Below are 25892 nucleotides of genomic sequence, written 5' to 3'. Positions count from 1 at the left end.
TAGGATTTGCCCAGGGTTTTGTGAGCATCTGGCTGAAAATCCATGAGCCAGAAATAGCAGAGCAGCGAGGAAAGTGGCCCCGTCCCTCATGTCTATTCAGCCAGCTGCCCCATAGCCAAGCTAGGCCCCCTCCGGCCTCCTGCTCTTCCCTGAACCCCTGTTGTCATGGTCCTGTACCAGGTAAGGACGGGCTATGGAGCTTCCTTCTGAGTGAGCCCCGCAACTGTGTTCAGCATCAGCCCCTCTGATGCTCTGCCCCATGGCTCAGGGGAGCTGAAATATGGTACGTCACACACGGCGCCACCAAGTGGCTGAACAGTATAACACAGTTTAGCATGTCATGTACAGGATGAGGCTGTCTTTGAACTTCTGTATCAATCAGTCTGTTAAGCGTCTCTGAATCACACTGGTTTTCTTATTACACGACCCAAACCCGTAACGACGTGGTCATCTGGCTGTCCAGTCATTACAAGAGGTGGCTGTGGTCAGTCCGGAATCGCTGAGTCTTCCTTTCCTTCTTTTGCATCCGCCAGCTGCAGAGTTTGCTCTGTTGTTGATTGTGGGACCATGCAGGGGGAACGCAGGACCAGGCAGCCTTCGCTAAGGGCACCAGAACCTTTGTAGAAGTGGGGAGCCACCAGCACTAGAACTGGGGGGGGGCAGGGGACCATGCACCCCACTTTTAAACATGGGCATAGTTTGGGGGGCAGGAGGGAGGCATTGCCCCCCAAAACTACACCTATATTAAAAAGTGTTGGGAGGTTATGGCCCCCGGCCGAGTTCGGCCTGCGTTGGCTTAGCCACGCCAGCCCCATCTCCAGCAAGCTCCTCTCATGCCTGTGCCTGGCGAGGAGGAGAAAGTGGACGGTGCTTCACCAGGCCAGCACGTCATACAACAAGCCAGGACTTTACCAAGGGCTTCATTAGTGTTGCTAATAGAAGCATCTCCCAACCCAGGTTTGCCTGTATGAATATTTTAACCTGCAGACACCAAGAAAGGCCCTGGTCTGAGCTGTGGGAACCGGAGACTTAATGGAGCCTGATCGGTAACGAAGTGTTAATTGGAAAGGCTCTGGGCCTGCCCAGCAGAGAGGATTGCATTGCATCACTAATGAAATGTGGGTTATTGTGCTGAGCAACACTTTCAAGAGAAAATATTGTGGGGGAAGGGGGGACCCGCTGCGACAGTCCATAGCTGCAGTTGCAGACAGCCAAAAATGCAGACAGTCCCCTTACATGGGGGTGCAAGCAGCAGACATGCAGTGAGGGAGCAGTGAGCTTGCGGCAGGGGAGCAGCAAGCGTGTGTGGCTTGTCTGGCCCAGAGCAGAGACTTTCCTCCAGGATTTCACCTGCCAGGTCCTGTGACGATGGGAAAGTCCAGGTCACTTTACCCCATTGCAGGAAGCCAGGAGCCAGCTGATCTTCAACACATGACGGACAATGACCACCGTGATGCTGGAATCGGTGGGCGGGGATGGGAGGGCACCGGGTTTCAGTGAACCCGTGACTGTGGGTGTGAGATAGGCGAGAGCTCGCCTTGCTGCTGCAGGCAGACACAGCACCCTGCCCCGTGGGCCCAGGCAGATGCAGCCCCCGGCTAGCTACATTTTCAGAGACTGAGTTGGGGCTGGAAATCCCTTGGCCCTTTCAGAGGGTGGTTTATTCACCGCAAGGCTGATACCATTCTTAGACTGGCATTGAGCTCGCCGAATCGTTTCTACTGACCTGAGGAGGCTGCGCTGTTTTGGTAATGAGGAGAGGAAACGGTTCGATAGCTTTCAACCCACACAGGATCGCTTTGGTTTTCAGGCATTTGCGAAAAGCCAGTGACCGGCTTCACAAACCAGCCAGTGGATGAGCCACCACCCTCCTAGGCACAAGGCTGGTGGTTAGCGCGCTCCCTGGACATGGTGAGCTTGGGGTCAATTCCTGCTTCCGCTGAGGTGGAGAAGTCTCTCCCACTTCAGGCCAGGCCCTAGCCCAGGCGTGGGCAAACTACATCCGGCCCTCCAGACATTTTAATCCAGCCCTCGAGGTTCCGCTGGGGAGTGGGGTCCGGGGCTTGCCCTGCTTCAGCTGGGGAGCGGGGTTGGGGGCTTGCCGCCCTCTGCATGGCTCCTGGAAGCAGTGACATGTCCCCACTCTGGCTCCTATGCATAGGGGCTGCCAGGGGGCTCCTCATGCTCCCTGCCTCCTACCGCCGCCCCGCCCCTGGGAACCACGGCCAAAGGGAGCTGCAGGGGTGGCGCCTGCGGACGGGGACAGCGCACAGAGCTGCCTGGCCATGCCTTTGCAGAGGAGCTGGACATGCCGCTGCTTCTGGGAGCTGCTTGAGGTAAGCGCTGCCTGAAGCCTGCACCCCTGACCCCCTCCCACGCCCCAACCCCTTGCCCCAGCTCTGATCCCCCTCCTGCCCTCCGAACCCCTCAGTCCCAGCCTGGAGCACCCTCCTGTACCCCCAACCCCATCCCCACCCCAGAACCCGCACCCCCAGCCAGAGCCCTCACCCCCTCCCACACCCCCAATTTCATGAGCATTCATAGCCCGCTACACAATTTCCATACCCAGATGTGGCCCTTGGGCCAAAAAGTTTGCCCACCCCTGCCCTAGCCTCTGGGCTACAGGGGCCTTCTTAGCCTTGCCACTTTTCATAAATAACGACAGCCTCATTGGAGCAGGGGCTTCAATCTGAGTCTCCCACAGCCAAGGTGAGCACCTGGCCTGCCTGCTCTTTTCCTGGCCAAAGGACTAGCCAGGGTATGTCATAGTAGCAAGCCATAGTCATTCATGATGACAATGAATACCCATGGCTCTTCCTCACTCCCCACCCGCTCTCTGCCCTTCCCACACCTGCGCAGGGTGGGGACTGTCAGGCACTACCCGTTAGCTCCCTCTGCAGTTGAATAGCCTAGGGCACAGTCCAGCCTTTAGACTAGAAGCTGCTCACAACAGCTACTGCTAGAGCCGGGTGACATCTCCCTGTTTTCCACAAGTTTTTTCGATTTTTGTTTGGGGCCTGGTTTCAGTTGGAAATTTGGTTTGAAAGTCTCATTTTGATTTTTTGATTTTTAAGGGTGTTTCTATTTTAAATCTTGCCAGATTTTTCAAAAAGCAAGTGCGCGAAAGGTCAAAAAACACCCAACATGGCCAAAATTGAAATGAAAAATTTAAAAAAAACAAGTTTTGAGTCGACCGAGTCGACTAAAGGAAAAAACAACGAAAACAAAAAACATTTCTGGTCAACTGAAAATGTCTTGGTCAATTTGAGACTCACTTTTTTTTGGTGTGTTTTCTGATTAAGTGAAAAAGATTGTTTTGGTTCAAGTCAAACCAGACTGGGGGGGTGGGATTTTTCATTTTGGCCTCTGATAAATGAAGGGTCGGAGATAGCTCCTTTTTATGGACCCAGCAAGCCAGTTAGCTATAAAATCCCTCTTGGTAGCTGTTCTCTACTTGCTTTACCTGTAAAGGGTTAAAAAGTCTGACTGCATACATAGGTAAAAGGAAGTGAATGGGCACCTGGCCAAAATAGCCAGTGGGAAGGCTAAAACCTTTTAAAATTAAAACAAGACTCCCCTTTTGTCTGTCTGTGGTTGTTCTCCGGAAAGAGGAGACACAGAGCAGCAATGCTGTAAAAAGCTTTAAGCCAGGTATAAAAAAATCATCAAATCATACCTAGGAACTACTTACTTGAAACCCCAGATATGTAAGTAGATCAGGAAATGTCTAGAAATTCGCAATTAGGGTTCTCTCTTTTATTTCTGTAAGGCTTGTGGACTCCTGCATGCTAACCCCAGATGCTTTTGTTTTGTTTGTAACCATTAAGCTGGACCCCAAGCAAGCTATCTTGATGCTTAATTGTTTTTTTTTTTAAATCTAGCAAAAAGCCTGAGTTCCAAATATATTTTCTTCTTTTTTGTTTTTAATAAAATTTACCTTTTTTAAGACCAGGATTGGGTTTTTGTGTCCTAGGAGGTCTGTGCCCATATTGTTTCATTAGCTGGCGGCAACAACTGATTGCCTTTGTTTTCTTTCTCTTCTCTTCCCCGGAGTGGGGGCTGAAAGGGCTTGAGGAGGAAGGAGGAATTCCCAAGTGTGCCCTCCTGGGTCCAAAGGGGTTTTTTTTTTGCACTTGGGTGGTGGCAGCATCTACCCATCCAAGATCAAAGAGAAGCTGTAACCTTGGGAGTTTAATACAAGCCTGGAGTGGCCAGTATTAATTTTTAGAATACTTACGGGCCCCCACCTTCTACACTTGAAGTGCCAGAGTGGGGAATCAGCCTTGACAGCCCCTGAACCAAAAAATTCATTAGTCACTCAGCTCTACTTCCTACTAACCTGCAAAGAGTCCCCAACTCTGCGGGCACTGAGTGAATAACCATCATCCCCATGGCATGGGGGCCTTGGAAAGCTACCTTATAAATACTGGGAGAGTTGCCTGTGGATTTCAGCACATCCTTCCCAGTCCAGTTGCAATGAGCATCTCCCTGAGCTTTACTCAGGTTCCAGACAGAGAGACAAGGTACCCAGACAGCAGTGCCTGGGCCAGAGGTCCAGATACTGCAGGAAATTGGCTCCTTTGCCTTCCCATCCAGGCACAGACCAGATAAAGAGAAGTACCCTCCAGTCAATACATTCCTCTTCTCCAACTAAAGCCCAGTGCAAGGGCATACTTGGAAGGCCGTGCTTTAGGGAGCTGGCATGCAGGTGTCTCATAGCGGTGACATGGGGACCTCTCAACGTATTTGTGTCACTCAGCCTAAGCAGGGGCTAAGAGGCTGCAGCTACCTACCACCCACAACTCTCAATTTCCAGCTTTCGCTTCATTTCTTGTGTGAAAACTCTTGATGGGCCCAACCTTACTTCAGTAGAAGTTGAGGGTGCTTCAGGTTAGGCCCCCTGTGGCTACCCCTGAGCAGGACATGGGAAATTGCTGTTGGCATTATTTATCCTCTTTCACTGGTGCATCATGGGTTAATATTGTTTGTTCCCCAGCTGATATGTTTGGTTAAATCAAAGAGCGGGCGGGAAAGCTGTGGTCATTGTTAGCAGGCTCAGCAAAGCACTGAAAGCAAAGTCAAATCTCTCGGTTGCCCGGTAAGCACGGCCATTTCCAGGCACTCAAGCCAGCGAGCAGCTCCCAACACCTTACCGGCAATATAGAGGGACGCATTCTTGCTGCTGGCTGTGCCCAAGTGGTTCGTGGCTACACAGGTGTACACTCCTTCGTCAGACTGGCCCTTCCGCTGGTTGAGGCGGAGGAAGAAGAGCGACCCATCGGGCAGAAGGGTGCGCTGGGAATAAACGTTGTCTTTGCTCGTTTCCACATACTCCCCATTGCGGTACCACTCAATAGAGGGTGCCGGACTCCCTGCCACACGGCAGTTCAGGGTGGCAGGCTGGTCCCAGCGCACCACCAAGTCTGTTGGGTGATCAATGATGTAGGGCGGAAACTCCTCCGAATGGGACTTTGACCCTAGGGATAAAATGGCAGAACGTGACATCATCCAACTTCCCAATGCTCCCCCATCACGCGGCCACCCCACGTCACATCACTGCCCCACCAGCACCAGGGGCAAGCCCTGGCCAGTCATTCTCTTACACCCTTTCTAAAGCCGCTCTTTGAGGGGTTTCCAGGGGCTAGACTGAGTGGGTTTAGATTCTGAGATCCCAGCAACCAAACGTCCCCCAACCCTCCTCCAGCTCAGCTCCAGCATTTCTGTGGGAGATGGCGGCTGCCTGAGCTAATCTCTGGTGACAAGCTGCCATTTCTGGGAGGGCCGCTGGAGGAGAGCAATTCCCACCATCTTCCCCCCAGCCCCTTCAGTCCTCAGCAGCAGGATATTAATTATTAACAGTATTATTGTCTGCATTGCCATAGACCTCGGCACAGGAGCGGACTTTCTTCTTTCGGGGTGGGTGTTCCACCCCTGCTCCGTTCCGAGGCCCCGCCTCCATCCCGCCCCTTCCTCCCAGGCCCCACCCTCGCTCCGCCCCTTCCCGCTGCCGAACCGCGGATGGGAGGGGGGGCTGATAGGTGCTGAGCACCCCCTAATTTTTTCCTGTGGGTGCTCCAGCCCCAGAGCACCCATGGAGTCGGTGCCTATGGACATAGGAGACCCAGCCATGGGCCTGAGCCCCATCGTACTAGGGGCTGTAGAAACAACGTAAAAAGACAGTCCCCACACCAAAGAACTTCCAAGCTAAGTCAGGCGCAGGATACCCCTCCCCAGGCATGCGCTGCTCGCATTCGCTGGACACTGGCCCAAGGGGCAGGGTTACAGCACAACCCCCATCGATCCCTTCTCTTTGGCTCAAAGGGATGGAAGCACCACAGACAGGGTCATGACACATCCCCAAGACGATGGCAGGTTGTCATGGTGCCAGCTGGGATCTGCGAGCTCCGAACTTCCTAACACACTGGCCAAAAATGTCCGCTCTGGAGGGCAGGAGCTGGTCCTTCCTGGCAGCCCAGAGCGTGCTGAGCGCTGCTGGACTGCCCAGGGTCCATAACAGCAACGGGTCCCGCCTGAGCCAATCTTCGTGAGAGCCTGGAATCATCTGCAAGGGGCAGATTTGGCTCCCAGTTCCATGGCTGTAAATCAGGGTTACTTGGCCCTGGAGGATCCACACCACCGATATCACTGAAACCAGGAGCTGCCCCACAGACTGTCATCGCCGGGGTTACGAGAACTAAGTTGGGATGCAGTGATGGGAATGGCTGAAGGATGTGAAGACAGCGGTTTGGGCAAGGAGTTGGGAGTCCCGACAGTAAGACTCAGACACTGTGTTTTCCCCTGGACTCACATTTTGAGATAAATTATTCCTTTTTACTGTCAAGGACTGAAGGATTTTAATTCAGGGCACAAGAGACCAGGGCAGCTACTCTAAGTTCCTGATGTCAATGGGAGTTGGGGTGTGCAAGGAAAGGGCCCTCAGGGACCCCATGAGCCCTGGGACAGTGAGCCCTGAGTGTGGTCCTCCTGGGTCACACCCCTTTAACTGGCTTAGAAGCCCTTTAGTTGCTCCCCCTCCCCTCGGCTTCGATTGCAGAAGCCACCAGAACATGACCAAGCAACACTGTATATTAAAGCGGGACTGGGCAGCATCACGTGGGGTTAAGGTGCCCAACACTTCCCAATGTAAGACCCTGGTTTCATTTCTTTACAACTTCGTCAAACTCTAACCATTCAGGCTGAAACTTTCCACGCCAGCTGTCTGCCTCGGATGGAATTTGTAGGGAAACTTTCAACCAAACCATGGGGGATCCAAATCCGACGCTCCAGCCACGTAGAGCACGACTGCAGAGCAAGCAGGAAAAACACACTGGAGAGAAAATCCTGCTCTGACATCTTGCTGCCCTCCAGGGAAGAAGCGAGGGCCGCGGGCTCAGGGGTGTGTGCGCCGTGCCCTGTGTGTCCCTGGCAGGGTGGGGTGAGGAGGGAGCTCAGAGCTGCAGGGGCAAGGGAATCAGAGAGTTGGCACGCTGGCTGGGGGAACAAGCCCAAGGAGCAGCCTGAGCTCTTGGTCCCGTGAGCCCGCCACGCTGCACAGAGGACTCGGCCACAGCTCCAGGGGAAGGAGGTGCCTGAAAGATGGCTGGGGGTGCTGGGGCGGTGTGTGGCCGACCAAGGTGACTGCTGCTGATACAGCCGAGAACGGTGTTGGAGCGAGTCCTGGGTGGGAGTTAAAACCCACCATTGGCATGGGGAGTTCCCACCTGTCAGTGCTGTCTGTGGCCATCTCTAACACCGCCCCAGCTTCCCTCTGGCTGGTTTCCCTTTGCACGGAAGAGCCAGGCAGCAAAGCCTCTGTCTCCGTTCTCATTAGCACTAGGCCTGCTGGCCACTGCCACAGAAAAAAGAACGACGCACAAGAGGGCCGGCTCTCCCCTGCTTGAAATGAGCTACTGCAATGCAAGTCATACACACCAGTTCCTGGGCGGCCGGCGGCTGGCTGGCCCACTGGAGCAATGCTGAGCCACACCAGCTGGGAGACCAGCTGCCCCAGTGCTGTTCAGACACGACCCCGCGGGCAGTGAGGCCAGGCCCCTGGCTGGGCTGACACTGGGGGTCGGGTCCAGTGACCGCGTTGGGGGATGGCAGGAGGACATGGCGATGCTGAACAGTGGGTCACCGCCCCTGGGGCTGCAGCTCTCACCTTGGGGAAAGCCAGCACTGCTGCAACCTTCCCCCTGCTCTACAGCGTCTGCCCCCTCTCGCACAGACCCAGGTGCAGCTTGTTGTCCCGTAGCCCCTACGTGGCAGAAAGGCGCAGGCCTGGGAGGGGGCTGAGGCTGGGGGGGCGGGGGGGGGAACGGCTGTCCTTTGCCTATTGCTGCTGGCCTCCTTTCTGAACTCTGGCAAGAAGCAGCTCGTTTCCCCGGTGCTGGCTGGGCAGCTGGACGGCAGCCCCGCGTCCCAAGGCATGGGCTCCCCGGGGAGTAGCAGTATGCGGGGGAGTGCAGTGGATGAGGATGTTCAGCCAGCAGGTGGCGCTGTTCACGTCCATGGTCACAGCCCCACCCCTAAAGTTGAGCAGGTTTTTGCTCGTTCCTTTAATGGGGTTTTGATTTTCCACAGAATGGGGAGGCTGAAAAGCGTTCACAGTGGGTGAGAACAAACCCGCGTGAGCTGCCACTGCCCAGTGCTAGGGGCCTGGGGGCAGCAAGGTCTAGTGGACAGGGCCCAGCACAGGGGCCAGCAATGGCCTCCATTCCTGCCGCTGACACCTAACAACCCTGGAGGTGCTGCATGTCAATCCCCTTCGCCGGGGACTGCCAGGAAACTGGCACTCAGAAAGGCTAACAGAGTGACTCTGCCACCCCAGGAGCAGCCGTTAGCGCTCCAGGCCAATGCCGGAGCTCCTGGAGCACCAGCTCCTTCCTCCGCTCACAGCACCCATGGCCTCTCAGCCCCTCTCCTGCAGCCGACAGCGTCTGGTTCGCATGCAGTGGATGCGGCTTGCGGTGGGCTCCCTGGCCCGTGTGGCTGTCCTGGGGTCTGGGCTGGTGTCTGGGACAGTCGGGACATCACGGTGCTGTGGCTGGGACTCTCAGTGGCCCAAATGCTGTCATGCACCACATACGCCCCAAAAGCTATTGCAGAAGGAGAACAGACAGAGGCTTCGCGGCGAGCTGGGCTGGAGGGGGAGCCCGAGGCCTGGGGCTCGTGTAGTTCACTGGACAGACCCACACCCTCCCCGTCAGGCTGGCCTGGGGCTGCCATCTTCTCTCTGCAGGGCCCAAGCCCCGTGGAAGCAAAACTGCTCTGAAAATGGCAAGTCAAGTGGCAGGGAGTGGCCAGGACGGGGTTTGTGAACAGCGAGTCCTAGTCTCCAAATTGGAGCTGCACTCCTGAGTCGCTGTGCAGAGACCCTGGCTGAAGGTGCTCTCCCCTGGGGGCTGGTGTGTCGTGTCGTCCCCGTCCCCCCCCCCCGCACAGCTTTTCTCTCCTTCCCTCTTTGTCAGGGAACTTTTCCATGTGAATGTGTCTGCAGAAAGTGACCCGCCCTGGGAGCAGGGCTGCACAATCGCAGCATTGTCCTGCCTGGAGAACAACCCTGACAGGCAGTGAATGGCACACGGCCCCACAGAACCACAGCCCGGGGGGAGACTCCAGAAAACAAAGCAGGGGCCATTGATCCCTGGGTGCGATCCCTCCCCAGGAGCACAGGCCCCTCCTGGCACAACGCAAGGACGCGTCCCGGACCCACCCCCTGGCGTCAGCCCAGCCAGGGCAGGGTTACAGCAAGGCTGGGGCCTGGCCTCACTGCCCGCGGGGTCGAGTCTGAACAGCACTGGGGCGGCTGTTGTCAGCAGGTCACCAGAGAGCTCGTTTCATGATGTACATGAACCCCTCACCAGAACCCATGTGGGGTGTCACAAACAATTACAACCCATCTCGGGACCCACACAGCTACATCTACTCTGACCTCCTGTGTGGCACAGGCCAGAGGCCTGCCCCAAATAATCCCTAGAGCGGAGCTTTTAGAAAAACAACCCATCTTGAATTCAACATTGTCACTTGTCAGTGATGGAGACTCCACCACGATCCTTGGTAAATTGTTCCAAAGGTTACTTACTCTCACCGTGAAAAACTCATGCCTTATTTGCAATCTGAATTTGTCTAGCTTTAACTGCCAGCCACTGGCTCACATTAGACCTTTCTCTGCTAGGCTGAAGAGCCCATTATTACGTTTGTTCCCCATGTAGGTACCTATAGACTGTGATCAAGTCACCCCTTCACCTTCTTTGTTCAGCTAAATAGACTGAGCTCTTTGAGTCTCTCACTCTAAGGCAGGTTTTCTAATTCTTTAATCATTCTGGTGGCTCCTCTCTGACCCCTCTCCAATTTATCACCATCCTTCTTGAATTGCGAGCACAGAACTGGACACAGAACTCCAGCAGCCGTAGCACCAGTGCCAAATTCAGAGGTCAAATAACTTCTCTGCTCGTCCTTGAGATTCTCCTGTATGCATCCCAGGATCGCATTAGCTCTTTGGCCACAGCGTTGCATTGGGAGCTCAGGTTCAGTTGATTATCCACCATGACCCCTAAATCTTTTTCAGAGTCACTGCATCCCAGGATAGAGTCATCCTGTAAGTATGGCCAAGGGCCTACCATCTTGATTCCTAAATGCACACGTTTACATTTAGTTGTATTACAACGCATATTGTTTGCTTGCACCTAGCTTACCAAATGACCAGATCACGCTGAATCAGTGACCTGTCCTTTTCATTATTTATCACTCCCCCAATTTCTGTGCCGTCTGCAAACTTTATCTGTGATGATTTTATGTTTTCTTCCAGGCCATTGATAAAAACATTAAATAGTGTAGGGCCAAGAACCTAACCCTGCAGGACCCCACTCGAAACACACCCAGTCAGTGATGATACCCTGTTCACAGTTACATTTTGAGACTTATCAGATAGCCAGCTTTTAATCCATTTAATATGTGCCATGTTAATTGTAAATTGTTTTAGTGTTCTAATCAAAACGTTGCGTGGTGCTAAGTGAAATGCCTGACAGGAGTCTAAGTATATCCCATGACCACTGTTACCTTTATCAGCAAAACTTGCAGTCTCATAAAAAAAAAGATATAGTTAGTTTGACAGGATCTATTTTCTATAAGCCTATATTGATTGTTCTTAACTCTGCTGGCCATAGATTTTTCTCGGTGTCCCTTTGCTTCCCTTATCAAATTACTACAATTCCTAACTTCTGATTTATATTAATTACTATCAACTTCCAACTATCCACTGGCAGATCCCATTATCCAGAAAACCCCTTGTTGGGATGTGTCATTCCAAATCCCACCCTTTGGCCTTCACAAGGCACCGAGGCTACTGCAGCATTCAGTGAACCAGGGGGTGGGTCTCCCCAGTCACAGCAGCAGAGAGCAGCAGAGGTCAATGGTGCACAGCAGTGAGCCCAGGGCTGGAAGCCAGCACCTGCTGTGTCTGCAGCTGCCAGAGATGCACACAAGGGCCATAATATTAGAACAGAACATAAGAATGGCCATATTGGGACAGACCAATGGTTCATCTAGCCCAGTGTCCTGTCTTCTAACAATGGTCAGTGCCAGGTGCTTTACAGTGAATGAACAGAACAGGGCAATTTATCGAGTGATCCATCATCCCCTTTCATACAGTCCCAGCTTCTGGCAGTCAGAGGTTTCGGGTCACCCAGAGCATAGGGTTGCATCCCTGCCCATCTTGACTAATAGCCATTGATGGACCTATCCTCCATGAACTTATCTCATTCTTTTTTTATCTCAGTTATCCTTTGGGCTTTTGCAATGTCCACTGGCAATGAGTTCCACAGGTTAACTATACATTTTGTGTGAAGAAATACTTCCTTATGTTTGTTTTAAATTTGCTGCCTATTAATTTCATTGGCAGACTCCTGATTCTTGTGTTATGTGATGGGGTAAATAGCACTTCCTTATTCACTTTCTCCACACTGGTCATGATTTTATAGACTGCTATCATATTCCCCCTTAGTCATCTCTTTTCCAACCTGAACATTCCCAGATTTTTTAATCTCTCCTCATATGGGAGGTGTTCCAAACCCCTAATCATTTCTGTTGCCCTTCTCTGCACCTTTTCCAATTCTAATATATATATTTTTGAGATGGGGCGACCACATTTGCATGCAGTATTCAAAAGTACCATGGATTTATATAGTGGCATTATGATATTTTCTGTATTATTGTCTATCCCTTTCCTAATGGTTCCGAACATTGTTTGCTTTTTTGACTGCCACTGCACATTGAGTGGATGTTTTCAGAGAACTATCCACAACAACTGCAAGATCTCTTTCTTGAGTGGTAATGGCTAATTTAGACCCCATCATTTTATATGTGCAATTGGGATTATGTTTTCCAATGTGCAGTACTTTGCATTTATCAACACTGAATGTCATCTGCCATTTTGTTGCCCAGTCACCCAGTTTTGTGAGATCCCTTTGTATGTCTTCACAGTCAGCTTTGGACTTAACTATCTTGAGCAGTTCTGTATCATCTGCAAACTTTGCCATCTCACTGTTCACCCCTTTTCCCAGATCACTTATGAATATGCTGATCAGTACTGTTCCCAGTACAGACCCCTGGGGGACACTGCTATATATCTTTCTTCATGGTGAAAACCGACCATTTATTCCTACCCTTTGTTTCCAGTCTTTTAACCAGTTACCAATCCATGAGAGGACCTGTCCTCTTATCCCATGAAAGCTGAGTTTTCCTAAGAGCCTTAGGTGGGACCTTATCAAAGGCTTTCTGAAAGTCCAAGTACACACATCAGTCACTAAAAGCCCATAGTGCCCAAGAGCAGGACAGTGGCCCCTGTGCCTGGGTCCCAGGCGCAGCCTGGGCTCCCTGAGGGCCCAGCGAGAGCCACACAACCTGCAGACCCTTGGGTGAGAGTGAGCCCTGGGCGTGATGGCGTGGAGGTGACACTGGAGCTGGCTGCAGCAGGGCTCCAAGGGGCAGTAGTTCTCCCCCACCTTGTAGAGTGTCCTGTGCTCTCAGCCAGCTCTGGCAGCCATCAGCCCCAGCCTGACCCCATTGCCAGGCCTGCAGCTTGCTGCAGGGACCACCTGCCCCACTGGAACTGGGGAGGCCTGTGTGACGAAGTGGGACTGTTCTTAATGTTTCCTCTGAATAGTGTGGGGGTGCCTCAGTTTCCCCTAGGCAGTTCTTAAGTATCTAGAGGGTGGGGTAAGGGTGTATGATCATTGCAGAGCCCTAGAGGGCAGGTGTGTGCAGGAGTCTGGACACAGAGAATGGCCGACACCCTGTTTCCTGGCAACTGATGGCCTGGGCCCTTCCCCCCTGCAAGGTGAAAGCTAAAGGGTTGGAGAACAAAGGAATCAGGTGACCTCCTGGCCCGGGGAAAGGAACAAAGCCCAGAGGAGGAGGGGCTGGAGGGAGTTTTCAGTTTGGGGCTGGCTGGGACATGGAGTGAAGGGCAGACGGGGCTGTCTGGCTCACTGCCCCCCAAAATGGACGCAGCTGAGGGGTCCGGTTCTCTGCACCTACAAGCTCTGTGTTAGACCATGTTCCTGTCGTCTAATAAACCTCTGTTTTACTGGCTGGCTGAGAGTCACATCTGACTGCGGAGTTGGGGGGCAGGACCCTCTGGCTTCCCCAGGAACCCCGCCTGGGTGGACTCACTGTGGGAAGCGCACGGAGGGGCAGAGGATGCTGAATGCTCCGAGGTCAGACCCAGGAAGGTGGAAGCTGTGTGAGCTGTGTGTCCTGAAGACAGTCTGCTCACAGAAAGGAGACTTCCCCAGAGTCCTGACTGGCTTCGTAGGGAGCAGTTCCAGAGCATCACCCAGGGACTCCGTGACAACTAACCTCTAGGGCTCTGCAGTGATTATACACCCTTACCCCACCACCTAGATACTTTAGAACTGCCATGGGGAAACTGAGGCACCCCCACACTATTCAGAGGAAACATTAAGAACAGTCCCACTTCGTCACAGCCTGACAGGGGAGAGGGGGACTTTTGGACCCACTTGCACAGTGGACAGCAAGAATCTGGCACCGGGGTCCATTCGGCTCCCAGAGACACTGTGGAGGCTTCTTATCTAGCGTCAGGTAGAGCTGCAAAATCCCAGAGGCCTCAGCCCAGGCAAGAAGGGTTGATGCTGCGGTGCTGGGTGATGCCAAGAGAGCAGGGAACTGCTGGAGGAGCAAAGAAGCTGAAGGGCGCCCCACAGTTAGAGGAGAAGAAGGCTGGGCACTAGCCTGCCACAGAGACAACTGGAGTCAAGTCCCTGCTGCCCCCAGGCTTCCTGTGTGTCTCTAGGCCGTCCTCTTCCTCACCCCAACCAAACAGACACTTCTGTCCCAAGCAGAGCTCTGCTCTGGCCCTGTAAAGGGAGAAATGCCAGAGCCTCCATGGAGTCCACTAGGGACTTTGCTAGTGATTTCCCCTGGAAGGCGTTCAGGTACTCCAGTGATGGGTGGCAGGACAAAACCCTAACCCAGAGAGCAAGCTAGTTCACCAGGGTAACTGGGGTTAACAGCACGGCCCTAGCTCCCGGGGGCTGTGTGGATAAATACAGCCAAATCTGTCCAGCACGCCAATCCCATGACAATGGGGCCATGTCAGTACCAGAGACATGGGATCTGATCCTGCCACTCATAAGTGAGCATTCCTTCCTTACAGGACTAGGGTTGTTGCCACCTTTCCAATTGCCGGTAACTGGCCCCCGAAGTCCCCCCAACCTTTTCCCCCAAGGCTCCACCCCCATCGCTCACTCACCTCTTCCCCCCCCCGCCCCCAATCACTGGGCTCCCTCTGCTCCGGGGCTTGGACAGGAGCTGTTGCCGTCTGACGAAGAGCCTGCTTGCAGGTAGGAAGTGGCCCTGGCTGAGCAGGGCCTGGCACAGGTTAATGACCTGTTGCCTGCCCCCGCCCCACGGTAACCGGACTTTTGGTGTCCAGTCAATACATCTGACCAGACACTGCCAGGTCCCCTTTTCAACTGGCCTTTCTGGTCGAAACCTGGCTACCCTAAATGACACTTGGACACAGAAGCCCAAAACTGGACTGTCCAGGTAAACTCAGATGGGTGACAACCCTACACAGTCCTGGTGTCCCAGGGACTGTCTCACGAGTAGGGAGCCTGGCATGAACAAGGGTGGCAGAAGCAGAACCAGGAGCATGAGACAAATGGCTGACATGGCAGACGGTGAAATGTTATGTTTGCTATTGCGTTCTGCTGTAGAACATGGGCACCCTGCGATATGCACCAGGGCTGGTCTGGGTGCGTTCACCGCCCGGCGTGGGATTCAGTAGAGCCCGGCCACACCAGCAGTGGGTGACGAGGAGGCTGCCAGAATGAAAAGATTGGGAAGCACTTGCCTTCTACAAGGTGCTGGCACTACAAGGGCAGAGTTAAGGGTATTGGACTCAGCATTTCCATGTTTGTGTGTGTGTGTGTGTGTGTCTGTGTAACATTACCTTTGAATTTCCTCCTTTTCAGCCGTTTATGTTATTTTAAAACACACCAGTGCTGCATTCTGCTTTCGTTCCCTTCTCGCTCCGGATTCCTGTTTACAGCCCTAACTGCAGGGAATGAAGGCGCTTTTGTCTGCGAATTACCCCCCGTCTTGTACAGTAGCTGCAGGGTCCGACCCCTGGAGCGAATGCTCAGCGACACCAGCCAGGACAGCGGTGGGAGCTTGGCCGTTGGGAACGTTTCGAGCCCGTGTGAAAGAGAGGATAATTTGCAGTGACTCAAAGCGGCATTGTCCCTATTCAGAGTTCCAGAACCGCTCTGTCTAAGTGTTTCCAATGCTTCCTTCACCCGCCTGTGAAGGGATAAAAAGCAGCTTTGCCAGCTCTGTGAGCAGAGACTGAGCCGGCTGGTAGGTCTGTGCCGACCCCAGGCAGACCCGGCTGCACCCCAGCTCTGCGCTCAGAGCACTGAGCTGCCAGCATTGGCACCCGAGCTAAACACCGAGCGATGCAGAGAGAGAAAAGCTCCCTCTGACCCCGAGGCACTCGCAGTTTGAGATGCACAAAAGCAAAGGAAAGAGGCGGCAAGACAATGGCTCTGTCCCAAGGAATCAACATTTCCCTGGTTGGTCTGCCCTGGTGTTCGGAGCTGCTCAGCAACCAGCTGATGGGCCAGACCCAGGAGCTGTGCTACATGGGGAAGAACCCCAATAAAATGGGGTTCAAGACAACCCCAGCCTTGCAGAATGCTGGCTATAGGCTGTCCTCCCACGGCCACGCCCGATGGCCACTGCGCATTGCCCGGCTCTCTTGTGCCGATCTCAGGGAAAAGGCAATTCCAGGCAAGAGGAAATAGCTCGCCCAGGGCAGGGTGAGCACTCGCTCCTCCGCGGACAGCAGCAGGGGGTTCCCATCTTACCCACAGTCAGTGCAGAGAACGGAAGTAACAGACTGCCCCCCAGAAATCCCTGCCTGCCCTGGTCAGCCCTTCGGCTAGAACCCGCCACAAGGCCAGTGCCAGAGGCAGGGCCCTGGGAAGGAACTCACCTTCCAGCTGCAGCAAGGCTGCACCCAGCAGTAGCCCCTGCACTGCAATCTGCGCTGCTGCCATGCTCTCCCAGGTCACGGGGATGCTCAGTGCGGATGGCCTCGAGGCGAAGGTGAACCTAGTTCACTCGCCCCTGAGCTGCTGCGCTGCCCCTGGGCCTTAGGCTCTGCAGCTCCCACCGGGTCGTCGCCCACACACCACAGAAGGCTCCTCTCCCTGCCGGGTGCGGCTGGTGCCTGTTTGCTGAGTGGAGGGGAGTGTGTGTGAACTCCAGCTTTGTTGCCTGCAACTTCAGTTTGAAAATAGGGCTGCTTAATGAGCCCTCCTCAGAGCGCAGGCAGGAGGGGGTGAGCACAAACCTTCCTGTTTCCTGCCGCATGGCAGGAGAGCTGGGATCCGCCCCGGCAAGCCAGCGCCGCAGACAAACAAGCCCCTTGCCATAGGAATTCTCTTTTTTAAATTCCTTAAACGTTAACTGGCTGCCTGCCTCCAGCCCCCAGGCCCAGGACCTGATGTATTTACAGCTCATGTCCTGGGCTGTGTCCCTGTCTAAAGGAGCGGGCGCAAAATGAGAGTAGGTTGCTTCTCTGCTCCACCCTTCCCCGGATCCCTGGTCTGCCAGACTAAACAAGCAGGAGCATTTGCTGCACGACAGACAGAGAGACAGACAGACATTTATCAGGGTGCCAGGCCCAGGCTGGGACCACTCTTGACCGTACCGTTGAGCTTTACGCATAGGCAGAGTTTTGTAGCTTTCCATCCCTGGAACACAGGGTATAGCGTTGCCTAGCAGTGAGATCGCAGACTCACTCCTTAGCAGGAGTAGGCCGTAGTCTCAGCTCCATCAGGCGTGTGCTGCTCCAGGCTGGTAGGACTGACCTACCGCACTGGCAGGGCTTCTTCACTCACGCTGGTGAAGCGCTTTGAGATCCTCGGATGGAAAGTGCCGAAGTGCAAATCAATGCGAGAGGTAGGCAAAGGGCTGGATGGGCCACAAGACTGGTGCTGTGCCAATGTCGGCATATGCCTCATTGTGGCTAGCCCTGGGCTGCCCCAGGTCCCAGTCGCATGGCATGTCCAGGCACCTCATCCAGAGAGCCAAGGCCACCCTGCTAGGCAGAGACTGGTCTCAGAGCACGCCCAGAGCTCGGCACACTGCTGCTCTCAGGGAGGCGATCAGCAGCGCGGGGCCAATAACTGACTGGCAGTTTTGACACATCAGACACAAGGCTCCCTTTGGGTCAAACCAAACCCACATTTTTTTTAAAATGTCGACAAATTGGAAACACCATTGTTTAGTTTTGGGCATTTTTAACAAAAGCAAAGGAACTAAGGGCTAGTCATGGACTTGGAGGAGGGCAAGGAGGTGGTGGTCCTGTGCCCCCTGGCACCCTTGAGTCCAGTGGTTAGAGCACTCACCACGTTGGTATCCCCACTCTAGAGAGGGACTTGAGCCCAGCTCTGCCCCCTGCTAGGTGAGTAGCCCAACCCCCGGGCCGCAGTGGGTGCCTCTCACCTTCTCTTGTTGTCGCTGTTCCACATGGCATCAAATACTTGCCCAGGCCTTGGGCCGGAGCGAGACACTGCAAATGACTCTGTAGCCCCGAAGGCAGGGCACTCAGCTGCGGGGCGGGGGGCAAGCCTGGGTTCCAGTTCCTGATCCCCTGAATACTGAATTACTCTACAAAGTGAAACAGCTTCAACAGGGGAGCCTGAGAGTGACCCCCCGCCAGTAGTCCCAAGCTGGTGCTTAGCACCGCTCCAGAGGGGAGTCTGAACATGGGTGTGCTAACCACTGGCTAAGGGTCACGGAAGCGAACGGGACTGGAATGCCCTTGGGAATCCAGTCCAAAGCTCCAAGACACTTCACTTGGCAACTATTGAAGCCCCACACATCCCAAAACCAGGAGTCCAGCCCCCAAAGCATGAGACCTGCTTCAAATCAGGAGATTCCGAAAAATAATACCCTGCGGGGTGGGGGTGGGGCTTTGCTTTCTGGGGTCCAGGCACGGAGGTTGCACTTGGGCCCCATTTTCTGCATCTCTCCACTCCCAGAGGCTGGAACCAGGCTCCCTTTTCCAATGAAAGCCAAGGTTTATTCTCCTGGTTCCAGGCGCGGGGACTTCAAGAAAAACGCCAACTGTCACGAGATTTGAGATAAAATTGCAAGAGTTGGTGATGCCTTGGATCGATGAGAAGTTGCTTGGCTCTTGCCTCAGCCAGGACTGCATGTTGGAGACCCGTGTTGTAATGTGGCCCTGCACTACCTAGCTCCACCGGTGTCCAGTGCAGGGCCGAGGCTGGGAGACGCTGTGCTGCCCGCAGGCTGTATCTGCACTTGATTTTGCACCATTTCCACTCGGAGGCAGGGTGGTCCCAGACCTTCCAATCAGTGTCATTGAACCCTGTGTGGCACCGGACAAGGTAAAATATTGAAGGCTGTCGGTGTTTTTCTAAGCCAGTGCAGAGCTGCGCCAGTGACAATGGGAGATTGGAGGGAAAGAGGCGAGTGCAGACAAGGCCCCGAGTGCTCGGAGTGGCCCTGGGATGTTCGGCCAGGCCCTACCCTGGGAAACGCCCCACTCAGAGCACGCGCAGCACTCCTGCTGCAGAACCAGACTGCGGAGAGGGCCCCTGCGCCCAGGGCACTGGAGACTGGGTCACAACACGGGGGCAGGAAGGACAGGAGGAGTTTGCATCATCCCTTTTTAAATGGTCACTAACAAGGTTTGATCCCAAGGACTATTCCTGTGGTTCACCCTGTGAAACTGTCCCCATGGCAGGACTTTGCTTTCTGGGGTCAGCAGTGTGCCCTTGTTGCCAAGAAGGCCAATGGCATTTTGGGATGTATAAGTAGGGGCATAGCGAGCAGATCGAGGGATGTGATCATTCTCCTCTATTCGACATTGGTGAGGCCTCATCTGGAGTACTGTGTCCAGTTTTGGGCCCCACACTACAAGAAGGATGTGGATAAATTGGAGAGAGTCCAGCGAAGGGCAACAAAAATGATTAGGGGACTGGAACACATGAGTTATGAGGAGAGGCTGAGGGAGCTGGGATTGTTTAGCCTGCAGAAGAGAAGAATGAGGGGGGATTTGATAGCTGCTTTCAACTACCTGAAAGGGGGTTCCAAAGAGGATGGCTCTAGACTGTTCTCACTGGTAGCAGATGACAGAACGAGGAGTAATGGTCTCAAGTTGCAGTGGGGGAGGTTTAGATTGGATATTAGGAAAAACTTTTTCACTAAGAGGGTGGTGAAACACTGGAATGCGTTACCTAGGGAGGTGGTAGAATCTCCTTCCTTAGAGGTTTTTAAGGTCAGGCTTGACAAAGCCCTGGCTGGGATGATTTAACTGGGAATTGGTCCTGCTTTGAGCAGGGGGTTGGACTAGATGACCTTCTGGGGTCCCTTCCAACCCTGATATTCTATGATTCTATGACTTGGCAGGGAGCTGGGGCTCACAATAGCAGGACATTCCAGAGCGGGCAGGAAGTGCTGCAATGAACGTAAACAGAACATGCTCAAGGAGAACGCGGCTGCCTAGTAGGAGAGGCGCTGGGACAGCTCTAGCCTGCCCTGGTTTGGTTCTCAGACTCTCTCTCACTCCCTAGCTCCCGGCTCTCAGCCCTGGGCAGTCAGGGCGTCCCTCAGATGGCTTCAGAAATCCACCCCGTCCTCCTGGCCAGGGCATGAGCTTGCGGTGCAGGGTCCTACAGGGAGGGACCAGAGGGGAGGGACTGGGTGAGTGCGAGTGTGTGAGTGCATCAGTGAGGTACTTGTTGGGGAGACAGTGAACCCTTGTCCTTTGTCACCTGCCACTAGCAGGGTCTGATCCATCGATGGCAGCTCTGGGGAGGGCAATTGGAGACTGCTGCGCTGTGTGCACCTACACTGAGCATGATGTTTAATACACCCCCCTCTGCACCAGCCTTCCCACTGGGGGAAGAGACGGTTGACATTTTTGGCAGCAAAGCCCATTGTAACTGAAGCCTGAGAGATGCTGGTCACTGGAGAATGACAACAGCATTGTCAGTGGTGTGTTAACTGGCCATCGGACAAGACAGAGCGGTGCAGGGAAACGTGGCCTTGATTACAAGGAGGAGTTTGTTCAGAAACACTCACAAGAGAATCCTTTTATAGAACTGATCCACCCCAGCACACGGCAGCCACAGTCAGACTGGGGCAATTCAAAAGAGGGTAATGGGCTTTTGGGAGATGCTCCTCTAACACCCGCTCTCAATTTGGTCCATAACAGGCAGGGGTCAGTGCGAGGAGGATGCATCTGCAGCATGGTGCAGTTGCAAACGAATGGAAATAAGCAGCACGGGCAATTGGAAGGACGGAGTTTTCATATAAAAGTGGGGCCCCAGTCTGAGAATGATTCCCAAGTCTGCCACACACACTGTAGCAGGGAGAGGAGACTGTGCTTGCATCTCTTTGCTCACTAACATAGACCTCTTGTCCTGTCTGGGCCGTTCGGTGTGTAATGTCTGTGCCTCTCACAGCTCCTGATCCCCTCAACCTCTGCACCCACCGAAAGAACCTCCAAGCTTCTCCTAGATGCTCTGTAATCGGGGCGGGGCAAGCCTGGTGCACGTTCCTCTTGCTCTGTAGGAACTTGACCTTCTGCCGTGTCATTGGCAGGTGATTTACCTGGGCCGAGCAATGCATTCTGTGGCCTCTCTGCATTGACCGTGACATTAGATATGCGGAACTTCTCACCTCAACGAGGAAGACTGCGGCTAAGGAGCAACATGGGTCCCGGTTTGGCTGCTGACCTCAACTGAACTTGAACTTCTGACCCTGGAAGGCTGAGCCATCTCCCCTGGACATGCCATTTCCTCCAGCTGCTCCCTGGCACTCACTGCCATGCTTGAGCTGTGCTGAGCCTTTAACCTGAACAATACCCAGCAGGTGTGGCTGGGCGAAGCCTCCTGTGACCAGAAGTGCTCCTTACCTCCCTGTTCTGTAGTGTGGGGTTTGTACACCCCATCTCAGTCTGACACCACACTCCTCTAACAGGCCTTATCCAGCTCTGACACCCCCTCACACCGCCAAACTCCAACACCTGCAACAACCTACACTGACACTAAACCAACCCCCATTCTACCCCCCAACCCTGACACCAGAACCCCTTTTACCCCCAGACACCAACCGACCAAACCACAAACCCAAACAAACCCTGAAAATCCATGGTAAGAAAATACATTAATAACAGTGAACTATCAATATTTAACCTTGCCCCTCCCCAGAAGAAATTTCACCCCAAAAAGGGAGAAGTGCCACAAACTCCACGAAGTTCACTAAGAATCGTAGAATCTCAGGGTTGGAAGGGACCTCAGAGGTCATCTAGTCCCACCCCCTGCTCAAACAGCACCAATCCCCAATTTTTGCCCCATCCCTAAATGGCCCCCTCAAGGATTGAACTCACAACCCTGGGTTTAGCAGGCCAATGCTCAAACCACTGAGCTATCCCTCCCCTCACGAACTTTGCTGTTGGTCTTGATTTCATAGAATCATAGAATATCAGGGTTGGAAGGGACCTCTGAGGTCATCTAGTCCAACCCCCTGCTCAAAGCAGGACCAATCCCCAATTTTTGCCCTAGATCCCTAAAAGGGCCCCTCAAGGATTGAACTCACAACCCTACATTTAGCAGGCCAGTGCTCAAACCACTGAGCTATTCCTCTCCTGCATTTGGCATGGAAGGTGGCAGAGTAAAGCCCTGCAATAGACAGACTGACTGACCTGAAGACAAGCTCTGCATGGCTCAAAAGCGTGTCTCTCTCACCAATGGAAGTTGGTTCAGTGAAAGCTATTATCTCACCAACCTTGTCTTTCTAATATCCTGGGACCCAGACGGCTACAATGACACTGCATATGACAGACCGACAGACAGACGAACAAGAGTCGATGCCTGGAAGCTGGAGTCAGCCAAGTTCAAACGGGAAATAAAACGCAATGGCTACCAGAGAGGGGAATTCCCAGATTGCAAGGGATGGGGCGGGGATTCCCTTGCTGCAGAATGCTCTGCTCTCACCTGTCCGAGCGACAAGCTTGGTGCAGGAATCTTGGGGTGAAGTTCTGTGCCGGCAGGTCAGCCTGGATGATCAGACCAGTCCTTCCGGCCCAGAACTCGCCACATCTCCAAGCTCCGCCTGCGGAGGTCCTTGAGGGAGCCGGGGAGGCAGCACTAATTGCTATAAAGGGCAAAAGGATTTTTTCACCCTCTCAAGATCCCGGATGGGCTGAGAGGACTGGGGGGAAACCCCCAAAGTTCAGCTGTGGGCAGAAAGGTGCTGGCTTCCCTGGGCCTCACGCAGAGACTTAGGCACTGCTGGGCTGGGGCCCCGGGGCGGCAGGGACTTGCCCAGGGGCACATGGGGAATCAGTGGCAGCGTTTGTCTGTTTGGGTTTCTGCGTTGATCAAAGTGTAGTCCAGGGCTCCCAGCGTCCTGCCCCAACCCGTCTGAGAGACACCTGCTCACCCCAGGGTGCCCTGCCGCCCAAGGAAAGGAGCTGCCGGTCGGCACCACAGCGAGGGGACCATTAGAAAGAGTCCCTCAATGCTCTGCTACGGTTGGCGGGCTATTCAGCCAAAGGCTGGGGATGCTACCCAGGTGGGGGCACTGCCATTGTGATTGGGGCACAGGGCGGGGGAGGAGAGACGAGCTTTACCCTGGTCTTATTCTCCTGTTTTCTGGCATGCTCAGGACCCCCGTCTCCCCAGCCCCATCGCTCCACGACACGTGCTTCTCCTTGGAGCGCAGGTAACGGCCACTTTGAGGGAGGGTGGCTCATCGTTCTGCAGGGCGTCAGGTCAGGAGCTGAGCCTGGGGCCTCAGGCGTGGGAGCTGCTGGCCCGTCCTGGGGGGCTGGAAGGGGCCCGATGAGAAAGGCCAGGATTGCCAGATGACTCACGTTTCCAGCTCCCATTGTGTTCGATCCAGCCCACTGTTGCCATTAGATGATCTGCTGAGTGTGGCTTAGCAGATCAGGGCTGGGACAGGAAGTGTCCCTGTCGCCTCTCCATCCTGGGATTGCTGGGGAGCCGCGGGAGCGGGGTGGGGGTGGGGGGACTGGCAGCTGCAGGCAGGATATTTATATCTGGTAAAGGCTGCGGCGGGGAGGACACAACTGAAGCTGCAGGCCCCCCCACCGGATACAGAACTGAGGCCATGGAGGGACTCCCTACCCAGCACAGAACTGAGGCTGTTGGGGGGAGCCCCCACCCAGCTCAGAAGCGAGGCCATGGGGGGTCCAATCCATCACAGAACCCCCCAATCCACTGCCCCACACACACCCAGACCCACTCACCCCAAGGTCTGTTGCTCCCTCACCCAAATACGAGTAACCCTGTATTCAAATCCATACTGGGCCTCTCTCCCCTGCTCCCAGCCCTATTGTGTCCCTCCCCAGAGCCATTCTGTGCCCCTGCTCCTTAGCCGAGAAGGGCCACGGCTGAGCCGTGTTGGGCCTATGAGGGAGGCGGCTCAGGGTCTGAAAATCATGAGATTAGCTTACAAATTACGAGACTGTGCACACCGAACAACACCGGCTCTTGTCCTTTGCCTTCTGGGGCCTGCGCTGTTGGGGGATGGAGCAGGTTCAGGACTGACTTATTCTTTGCAAAGGAGGCAGAGATTCTCATGCCATCCCCTGACTCCAGGCACTGGCGCTTTGGGGAAACACCAGGTACGGCGAGACTCTCCATGCAATTGACAGTGCAGGCGATACTGGAATGCTGTCTGCAGATGGGGGCACAGGGAGCTGGGGGGCCTGGTCTGTGAAGTTACAGTAGCAACTCTCTGGCAGACTGGAGCAGCAATCTGCCCAGGCCGCAGGGCAGCTGCTCAACAGGGTCCCAGCTAGGCTAGCCCATGGGCACACCTGGCCCACCTGCCCGCTGTGCTGTAGATGTGTGAAAGTGCCACACGTCCTGGGCACGGCCACATGAGCTGCTGACTCCCTCCGGGAAAGGAGCTGGAGCGGAGACCAGAGCCTGCAGCAGCAGGACAGGGCCAGGTCACGTCTCATGGTCAGCTAGAAGACGTAGGCAGATGGGCCAGCTACTGAGGGGGATGGAGAGTTTTGCCGTGGCGTATATTGACGACATCTGTGTCTTTAGTCAGACCTGGGAGGACCATGTGTCCCAGATTAGACAAGTGCTGGACCGACTCCAGGGGGCTGGGCTGACCGTAAAAGCGGAGAAGTGCAAGGTGGGGATGGCTGAAGTATCTTACCTGGGCCATCGGGTGGGGAGCGGCTGCCTAAAGCTGGAACCAGCCAAGGTGGAGGTGATCAGAGACTGGCCCGCTCCCCACACCAAAAAGCAGGTCCAAGCCTTTATTGGGATGGCGGGGTACTATTGAAGATTTGTGCCCCACTTTAGCCACCCCCATCACTGGGCTATGCAGGAAGGGGAAGCCAGACAAGGTGGTCCGGACCGAGCAGTGCCAGGAGGCTTTCCAGGCGCTGAAGGAGGCTCTGGTCAGTGGCCCAGTTTTGGCAAACCCAGACTTTGACAAGCCCTTTGTGGTGTACACCGACGCCTCCGACACGGGACTGGGGGCGGTATTAATGCAGGAGGATGAAAAGGGGGAGAGACACCCCATCGTGTACCTGAGCAAGAAGTTTCTACCCCGGGAGCAACACTACGCGGCCATTGAGAAGGAGTGCCTGGCCATGGTGTGGGCCTTTAAGAAACTAGAGCCCTATCTCTTCGGGTGACACTTCACCGTCTACACCGACCACTCTCCCCTGACCTGGCTGCACCAGATGAAAGGAGCCAACGGCAAGCTCCGGAGATGGAGCCTGCTCCTGCAGGATTACGACATGGACGTGGTCCACGTGAAGGGAAGTGCCAACCTGATAGCGGATGCGCTGTCCCAGAGAGGCGGCCCCGAACTTCCCCAGGTCATGGGTCAGAGTGACCCCGCTCAGTTCAGTCTCGAAGTGGGGAGAGATGTGACGCAGTAGGGAGCAGGCTGGGTTGACCGGGGAATGCCATCTAGTTCTGCTGGGTCTGTCTGCATGGGGGATGGGAGAGCAGGGGATGACTCCACTTGAGTGAGAATACTTGAGCCTGTAACCTGAGCTGGGAGGGGGTTGGACCCAGGTGACACTTTTGCCCTGGAAGCTGGACAAAGGCTGGAGGAGGAGCTGGGGGAAGGAGGAGTGAGACTGTGGGAGGGGGGTTTTTTGGTTTCAGTTTAGTGCTGGGTGGTCAAATGCAGGGAACCCCAAGGCTGGGGTCTAAGCTCCTTGCCCCCTAGAAGGACTTGACTGAGGGGTCCTGGTTGTACCCACAAGCTCTGTTTTAGACTGTGTTCCTATTGTCCAATAAACCTTCCGTTTTACTGGCTGGCTGAGA

At 54.4% G+C, this 25892-nt stretch overlaps 1 protein-coding gene across 2 annotated transcripts in view; it reads right to left on the bottom strand.

Annotated features, from left to right (window-relative positions):
- The window catches only part of ROBO4 (roundabout guidance receptor 4), a 91047-nt gene that overhangs the window by 50042 nt on the left and 15113 nt on the right, over positions 1–25892 (bottom strand). The window contains exons 1-2 of one of the 2 annotated variants that reach the window (XM_084612075.1): positions 16520–16820; positions 5154–5477 (exon numbers count right to left, since the gene is read on the bottom strand). In XM_084612075.1, coding sequence (XP_084468201.1) covers positions 5154–5477; positions 16520–16583 — 388 coding nt within the window. In that variant the 5' untranslated portion in view covers positions 16584–16820. Of the gene's footprint in view, positions 1–5153; positions 5478–16519; positions 16821–25892 lie in introns of those variants that run through there. The other variant, XM_084612074.1, reaches the window with a different exon arrangement.

Source organism: Lepidochelys olivacea (genome assembly GCF_965140295.1).
Source record: "Lepidochelys olivacea isolate rLepOli2 genome assembly, chromosome: 22".
Classification (NCBI taxonomy): Eukaryota; Metazoa; Chordata; order Testudines; family Cheloniidae; genus Lepidochelys; species Lepidochelys olivacea.
This window is presented reverse-complemented; position numbering and strand designations above follow the sequence as displayed.